This window comes from Bison bison, unplaced genomic scaffold (assembly GCF_000754665.1).
Source record: "Bison bison bison isolate TAMUID 2011002044 unplaced genomic scaffold, Bison_UMD1.0 scf7180017864143, whole genome shotgun sequence".
NCBI classification, from domain to species: domain Eukaryota; kingdom Metazoa; phylum Chordata; class Mammalia; order Artiodactyla; family Bovidae; genus Bison; species Bison bison.
Genome location: NW_011494715.1, coordinates 2,626,670 through 2,636,011, shown reverse-complemented (window position 1 = coordinate 2,636,011; position 9,342 = coordinate 2,626,670). Strand labels below are relative to the sequence as shown.

The 9,342-nt window shown below is 35.3% G+C and overlaps 1 protein-coding gene across 1 annotated transcript in view; it reads left to right on the top strand.

Moving 5' to 3' along the window:
* The window catches only part of FBXO8 (F-box protein 8), a 39,734-nt gene that overhangs the window by 26,188 nt on the left and 4,204 nt on the right, over positions 1 to 9,342 (top strand). Inside the window, exon 4 of the mRNA XM_010840259.1 lies at positions 9,212 to 9,330. Coding sequence (XP_010838561.1) covers positions 9,212 to 9,330 — 119 coding nt within the window. The remainder of the gene's footprint in view (positions 1 to 9,211; positions 9,331 to 9,342) is intronic.

Genomic DNA, 9,342 nt, shown 5'->3' with positions numbered 1-9,342 from the left:
CATCTGGAAGCTTTATACAGAAAGAGTTGAGCATTCATTCAACAAATATTTATTAAGTATCTCTCCACTTCCTAGGCATATGACTTTGGCCTCGTGCAAATTATTTACACCTTCTATGCTTCAATTTCCCCAACTCCAAAATGGAGATAATAATAGTATGTATATCATGGTGGTGTCATGAAGATTTAATGAAATAGTATGTGTTAAATGCTTAGTGCTTACCAAACTGTAGCTTTATTTTATACTAGAAGCACAACTGTGCACACCATAGTATCAGCAGCAGACACTGCTCTAGGTTAGGGGTTCTTTGTCTCCTGGAACTTTTGGATTGTAGTAGATAAATATTTGACACCTGAGCAATGGTCCTTCATCAAGTATGTACCAGAAACACCAGCATCTTCTAGCTTTAGATAGTGATAAACTTTGCCTTTAATTTTGTTTTCTGACATGTGATGAGCAGTTTTTACATATTTTAATAATAGTTAATGTTATTAACCAGTAACTTTTTGGTTCAGTGGAGTGCTTAGTTTAATCTTTTAAAAGACATTTTAAGCAATAAATCGAGGTACATACAACATTATGCTCAAATTTAAACATGTTTGGACTGAAATAGTGGTAGGATGAACAGAGACTTCAATTACATGAAAAAGTATGCACATGTGATGACAGCAAAACTACCATTTAAACCCCAGCTTCTCTATTAATAAGATTTGGGTTTTTGAAAAATCTTTTTTTTGTTATTTTAACGTCCTTTTAAAAGTATTCTCAGTCAGGAAAACATTTAAAAAGTCTTGTTTATTTGAAAATTGCTTCAGAGCTGTTAAAATATATTTATAAATGTATATTCCAGATAATATAAAATTGTAAGTTTTATTTATCAAAGCCTGTCATTTAAATAGCTACATATGTATGTGTGTATGTGTATTTCTATAATTGCACATATTGCAAGTAAAATGTTTGTGTGTGATTTTTATAAAGCAGGAATTCTAGACATAATATTAGTGCTTAAATGTGTCACTTTGTCATTAGTTTGAAGTGTTAGTAACCATACCTTAACCTAATAGAGATTTATCTCCATATTTTGATTAATGCTATTTTTTTCTAATTTACAGACAGATCAGAGATAGTACTTTTTCTAGAAGCTTACATAGCCTACCAGCAATTTTGTCAATATAATTACAATAATGATTGCTGTATTTAACTTTTAGTAGTAATTTGTCTCCTCTTATGGCAGAAAGTGAAGAAGAACTAAAGAGCCTCTTGATGAAAATGAAAGAGGAGGGTGAAAAAGTTGGCTTAAAGCTCAACATTCAAAAAACTAAGATCATGACATCTGGTCCCATTACTTCATGGGAAATAGATGGGGAAACAGTGGAAAACAGTGACAGACTTTATTTTTGGGGGCTCCAAAATCACTGCGGATGGTGACTGCAGCCATGAAATTAAAAGATAGTCCTTGGAAGAAAAGTTATGACCAACCTAGACAGCATATTAAAAAGCAGAGACATTACTTTGCCAACAAAAGCCTGGCTAGTCAAGGCTATGGTTTTTCAAGTAGTCATGTATGGATGTGAGAGTTGGACTATAAAGAAAGCTAAGCGCCAAAGAATTGATGCTTTTGAATTGTGGTGTTGGAGAAGACTCTTGAGAGTCCCTTGGACAGCTAGGAGATCCAGCCAGTCCACCCTAAAGGAAATCAGTCCTGAATATTCATTGGAAGGACTGATGTTGAAGCTGAAACTCCAATACTTTGGCCATCTGATGTGAAGAACTGACTCATTTGAAAAGACCCTGATGCTGGGAAAGATTAAAGGCAGGAGGAGACGGGGACGACAGAGGATGAGATGGTTGGATGGCATCACCGACTCAGTGGACATCAGTTTGAGTAAACTCCGGGAGTTGGTGATGGACAGGGAGGCCTGGCATGCTGCAGTCCATGGGGTCACAAAGAATTGGACATGACTGAGCAACTGAACTAAAGTGAACTGAGTAGTTTATCACTTTGGAAGTAACGTCATTTGCATGCAGTGGTCTGTCCCAGTGATGGGTGTGACTCCTGGTGACTCTTAGAACTCACAGATACAGCTTGCTTTCTGTTTGAGGCTGTTAGAATAAATGAATAGGAACTTTGTAGTGTTATTTGAGGGAGAAGGCAATGGCACCCCACTCCAGTACTCTTGCCCGGAAAATCCCATGGATGGAGGAGCCTGGTATGCTGCAGTCCGTGGGGTCACTAAGAGTCAGACACAACTGAGCGACTTCACTTTCACTTTCCACTTTCATTCACTGGAGAAGGAAATGGCAACCCACTCCAGTGTTCTTGCCTGGAGAATCCCATGGATGGAGAAGCCTGGTAGGCTGCAGTCCATGGGGTCGCACAGAGTCGGACACAACTGAAGCGACTTAGCAGCAGCAGCAGTGTTATTTGAAACCTTAAACAACGAAGTTCATGTTATTTTTGTCTGATGGCATTGCTTTCTCTCCTACGAAAAAGAAACAGAAAGATCTGTCCTCCACCTCGCCTCCATTTTTCCTGGACTCCATTAGAGATGATTTTCCATTTTTCTTTTTATTTTCTTTGAACTATCCCTGCTTTTTTTGAGTTTCCTGTTGACATTTTCTAATAGCTACAAATAATTTAGGGTGTAAGTGTGACTGTTCTTAGCAGTTCCTCAGCATTGTGTACTTTCATGTACCAAAAGCCCTCCATAAATTGTTTTTGGAGACTGAAATCCTTGCCAACTCAAACAGGTCCATGAGTAAGCTGACTTCAGTCCATATTCCATACTCATGACTTTTCATCATCCTCCAGACAGAATATGGGGTTCTGACCAATTCCAGTTAGAGAACTTTAAAAATTTGGTCAGAGCTTTTCCTTTAGTCTTTTCAGTCTATTGATTAGATTAACCATCATTAAATTACCATGAATAAAATTGCCATGAGTAAAAGTGTGACATTTCTGAAGTTACATGCTGAAGGACAGTTTTATACACCAGAGAGTGGCATAGCTAAACGTAGTGGGTAGAATGAAATGAAATGACAGCATAAAAACAAGGATACCTAGTTTTAAAACTTGCCCTTTAAGTAAAATCATCTTTATTTTACTTTAGCTAAAAAACAAAGTGTTGATATTTTAATTTGCAGAGTATTATATCCCTAGAAGAATTTCTAGATGTGTTTTTTCCGTTAACTATAGTGCCCATGTTCTCTAAATAAATAGGAAGAACGAGAAATTCTGGGCTGGCTAATATTAATAGATTTTACATTTTTATTAGCAATTATGATAGCACTAGAAAAAGGAGAAATAGTATCAGAGCTGTCATCTTAGCCACTGCTGCTGCTATTTTCAAATAAGACAATGGGAATACTCTGACCGGGCGAAGGACTTCCCCTTTTAAAAAATAATTAAAATTTTAAAATTAAAGCTTTTACAATATAATATCTTATTTTTATGTTTTTTTAGTATGAAAATGTTACATTTCAATTGCTCATTTCCCTGTGGTTAAAATGTACACTTGACTATTAATAGATCAGTTCCATATTGAAACAAAAATTAGAAATCTAGATTGAAGTATTTCATTTTATAAATATTTATTGTTAAAATTTAAGGATTGTTATTCTAAAAGTTTTCAAATGTCCTTTTAAAAAGGAAATTAAATGCAGTGTCCAGCTTGCTTTCTGTTGTGTAATGCTCAGAGGACAGATTTATTACCTGAAAAGTAGTAGCTGTAATACTTGGTTTTTACATTTTATACAACAGCAAGTTTAAACAAAACTAGTTAAAGCAAATTTTTTCACTAAATTTGTTTCCTAAGTTGTTCTTTAGGAAAACACATTAAAGATACTCCCTAGTATGTCAGTTTTGTTTTATTAGTAATTTTTTCTGTTGATACCAACTGTTACACAAAGTTTCTGCCAAGTGTCTGGGCCAATTGCCAGTACTTTCAGTACTAGTAATCAGCACTTAAAAAAAAAATATTAAGACTTTATCATTTAAAGCAGTTTTAGGTTCACAGCAGAAGTCAATATTTTACATGCCTTGTTTCCTAGAATTCACTTTGTCCCCAAATATATATTTTTTGGTTCTGAACATATATATATAGTAGATTTTTGCCTTTGAAGTATACTATGGGTAATAATGATTTGATTTTTAAAAATAGGAGAGAAAAACATGAGTTTAATACAATAGAAGAAAAACAAAGGATGTATATCTTAAAACAGAAATTGCTGTGTGAAAGAGCCATTCTTATAGTAATAAGAAAATGGGAAGATGCATTGTGTAGAGGACTGAGCTTCATTCAACACATCGTTCTTCAATCTGAATTCCTTCTTAATATTGGTTTTAGCTATTTGCATATGTTTTCTTAACTTATTTGTTTTTGCCACCTAAATAAACCTTTTGTCTAAACAACTTACCACTCTAATTATATTGTTTAAGTCTTGGTGTTGTCATTTGCGTAATAAATTTTAGTGATGTACTCCATGGAGGATGCTTTACAGAATTTCTTGATATATATATTTTTTTTTATCTTTGAATCACTGAAAGCATGTGTTCTATTTAAAGCTTTAACATGAGATAAGATGAATTCACCTTAACTTCTCTTGGGTTTTCATTGCTGCTTACCATTCCTTTTGTTTATTCCTAATGGATTTCCTGTTATACCCTCCACCACTGTTGATAGAAATCTTTACCATTTTGCTCAAGGAGCTAAGAGTTTGCTCTTGTCCAACTCCTTCTGGATGGCTTATCTTCCCTAAAAAGAAAACCAACATGCACTCTGTTTTTGTCTTTTAATGCTTTCTCCAAACACCTGTTTCTGAACCAGTAGAGCCATCCTGTCCTCCAGGCTGAGAAAGTGTCTTAGACCCTACCTGTATTTTCGATCCTTTCCCCCGTTCTCCTCTACTTGCAGCTCCAATTATGTCCTCTTACTTTTTTGCCATTAATTTTGCCATTTTTTTTCTCCTATGGCAACCCATTCCAATATTTTTATCTGAAGAATTCCATGGACAGAGGAGCTGATGGCCTACAATCCATGGGGTCACAAAGGATTGGATATGACTGAGCGACTAACACACATACACACACACACACACGTACTAATACATTAAGTCAATAGATTTGTATTCAATTTTCTCACCTTGCTCATGCCTTAGTTTTCTACTTTTCGCAGTACTATGTGAAAAGGGAGCCCTTGAAAGTCACTATTTTTATATATTCTTAGAGTGAAACTCTGATACTTGTTACTCTCTATCACTGAAAACCTAGCAGTATGCATTTTGGGGAGCAAGAAGTTCTAAGTTTCATCAGTTTAAAGTCTTCACTCAAACCACACACAGTGTTTCTTTTCTTTGTGACACAGATGTCACAAGTCTTAACCTCTTCAGATGTCTCAATGTCTTAATCTTTTCTTCTTTCCTAAATAGCTTCATCTTTAGACCTAATATCTCTATCTCCCTTGGTTCTTCCTTATATAACATAAAGTCTGACCTTCCAACAACTCACTCAGACTCTGGTTTCCTTTATTCAGATGGTTCTAGTTTGTCAATATGTCCCATAAAATGCAACATCCAGAACTGGACACTTATTTTACTATACCATGTAGATGATAATGAGCTACACCCTTCCTTTTTCTGGAAACTATGTTAATTTAGACTAGTCATGATTTCCTTGCTACCTATAAGACACAGACTCACAGAAGCACATATCTATACTGCTGAGAGTTCCAGTCCTGATTAATAACTATTATTAATGCTGTAGGGTCTAGCATATTCCTCTGTCCATGGAATTCTCCACATTACCTGCCATCTGAGAAACCTGTATTCAGGAAGCAACAGATTGGTTGCTGACATGGAAAAACAGACTGGTTCAAAATTGGGAAAGGAGTACGTCAAGGCTATATATTGTCACCCTGCTTATTTAACTTATATGCAGATTACATCATGTTAAATGCCAGGCTGGATGAAGCACAAGCTGGAATCAGGAGTGCCAGGAGAAATATCAATAACCTCAGATACACAGATGACACCACTCTTATGGCAGAAAGCTAAGAGGAACTAAAGAGCCTCTTGATGAAGGTGAAAGAGAAGAATGAAAAAGCTGGCTTAGAACTCAGCATTCAAAAAATGAAGATCATGGTATCCAGTCCCATAACGTCATGGCAAATAGATGGGGAAAATGTGGAAACAGTGTCAGATTTCATTTTCTTGGGCTCCAAAATCTCTGTGGATGGTGACTGCAGCCACAAAATTAAAAGACTCTTGCTCCTTAGAAGAAGAGCTATGACAAACCTAGACAGGGTATTAAAAAGCAGAGACATCACTTTGCCGATAAAGGTCTGTCTAGTCAAAGCTATGGTTTTTGCAGTAGTCATGTACGGTTGTGGAAGGTGGACTATAAAGACAGCTGAGTACCAAAGAATTAATGCTTTTGAACTGTGGTGCTGGAGAAGACTCTTGGTGGTAGAGTCCTTTGGACAGCAGAGAGATCAAACCAGTCAATCCTAAAGGAAATCAACCCTTTTGATTGATTTCGGCACTATTCTGAAGCTGAAGCTCCAATTCTTTGGCCACCTGATGCAAAGAGCTGACTCACTGGAAAAGATTCTGGTGCTGGAAAAGATTGAGAGCAAGAGGAAAAGGGGGCGACAGTGAGATGATTGGATAGCAATCAACAACTCAATAGACATGAGTCTGAGCAAACTCTGGGAGATAGTGAAGGACAGGGAAGCCTGGCGTGCTGCAGTTCATGGGGTCACAACTTAGTGACTAAACAACACCTCCAATAGGGTCTAGGGATTCCTCTGTCACATTCTTCTAAAACTTTATTTAAAAATCAACAATACTTATACATGTATTAAACAAATATATAGTTATTCAACAGAGTTCATGCTATAGTTTCTTTTATATTTATTGCTTACAAAACAAGATAGTTTTGGATGGTTGCCAGCTTGCTTATTGAAGACGATTGTAATCTGGTCCTATGCCTCTTTATGTTGTGTCATCTCTTAACCCTTCACTCCAATAGCCCTTCTGAAGTAATCTTCCTTTCCAGAGGAATCCCAGGCTTGAAACTGAGGCCGTCTTTCCTCAAAACCAACAGTGCTAGCTGATTTCAAGTTTGTGCTGCTGGTTTTCAGGATTGTGTTTAAAACCATCTGTTTCCTCCTCTGCATTTAATTGATTTCGGAGAACTTAAGTGAGATTATATGTTAAATTTTCAAACATAGAAAAAAGGAAATGACCAACAATTTTATGATGCTTGCATAAGGCAAATGCCAGTGTTCATTTATAAGTGAGGAGCATCAAGCAATATTAAAAATGGCGTATATCATATAATTAGAGAATTATGTACTATTTAATAGACCACATTAGTTTTTTTTTTTATATTTTGTAAATTTTTAGAAAGTAAATTAGAGTTAGTTTTGTATCTCAAATACTGATTTACAAGTAAGCGTGAATAAAGAACCTGTTCATTACTGCTTAACTGACATTCCTTTGTCTTTGAATCACTTGGATTAAAATTAAGCACTGGAAATACTTCTAATATTTTGTTACACTTTTTAAATGGATGAATTTTGGAAAAGAAATCAAACCTGACTTAATCTTGCTAAGTAGATAAATTATACAGTCAACTCTCGATTGTTCAAACTAATGGAGGGAAGGATGGAAAACTCATTCCTATTTCCCTGGTTCCTACCCCCTCAGGCTCTTTCTGAGAGCCTTACTGCAAACAAGTTCCTTGGCTTTCCTTTCCATCTTGACCATATTACATGCTCTAGCCTCCTGTCCGGGTGCAGTGCAGTCTGAAAGATGGCTTCGCACTGAGTTGACAGAGTCACATATTCTCACATTTTGTTCTTTTTAAAGTCGGTGCTTTTTAAAATCAATGCTTTTAGGATTGCTTTTACACTTTTAAAATTCTCATGAAAATTTGATAACATTGCTAATATCCTATTATCTTGATGGCTCATAAAATTAATTTTGTATAAAAATCTTATCTTTTTGAATTACATTCTATAGATAATTATAACCTTTCAAAAGCATAACCTCATGGTACCAAACTGCTCTAAAAATGTAATATAAAATTTTTATGGGAGATTTTATAAAAATTTTTCCAACTCTTTGAATTCCCAGTGTATGCAGTGTTTCTGAGTACTGTGTCATTGTTTGTAAAGGGAAGAAATGCTGAAGGAATTTATGTGTGAAAACAGTATGTTACATGTATATAATATGTCATTTTCTCTACCAATTAACTGCACACATTGTGCTATTATCCAGACATGGGCATTCATGGGAATGCATGTATCTGGATAACTGTGAGTTGAAATAAACACACCTGCCTTTTATTTCAATAGCTGCACATTCAAATGCACATAAGACATTTATTTGAATGTGACCTTCATATACATGAGAAAACATTGGTTTCAGTGTTTGGTTTTTTTGTTGTTGCTGTTTTGTTGTTGTTGGTTTAAATCTAAAGTAGGGCACAGCCTTATGGATAATGCTTCTCTGGAAGACTTTGCATGCAGAGAAAAGGAAATTCAAAGATAAACCCTATGAAAAACATTGAAATTGTTTTGTCTTACTATGTTTTGCCTCAGTATGTATTGGAGCCAGATTCTTATAAAACGTAGCAATACTTAACACCAAACTGTATACAACCCATAAACCAGTCTAGAATTCTGCCCATTTTACATTAAGTTAAATAACTTAATTATTATTCTTCCCCACCCCCCCCCAAAAAAAATGCTAGTCTGTGATTTGCAGAATCCTTTTTTCTCAAGAATCTGTTTCCTTGAAAAGTGTGTTAGAATGTGTATCTGAACTTTCATGTTTTCCATTGGGCAGTTGAAGTTTTCGTTATAAGGCTTATTTTTAAGATCTAAGTAATAGTTATTTGTTACCCCTACTCATAACCCAGTTTAGGTGATATTTCTGGATACTTTTTTTTAATTGACATGAGTCAGAAAATTGAATCAGACTTTCTTTAGAAGTCTAAACTTTGAATTTCCTACTTTTCATTGCATGTAAACTATCAACCATAAATAATAGTGTCAGTTCAAGTTCTAGCTTGTATTTTGCATGTGAAAGCTATAAACAGTCTGTTGATGCTGAAAAGACTCTATAGCTATTGTTTTGCTATTGCCTAATTGTTAAATTTATAAATGAAGACTGATTTTATTTATGTAGACTTGTCTTTCTGTCTTAGGGAGTGAACTACTTTATGTCCAAGGGCATCCTTGATGATTCACCAAAGGAAATAGCAAAGTTTATCTTCTGTACAAGGACACTAAATTGGAAAAAACTGAGAATTTATCTTGATGAAAGGTAAAAAAAAAT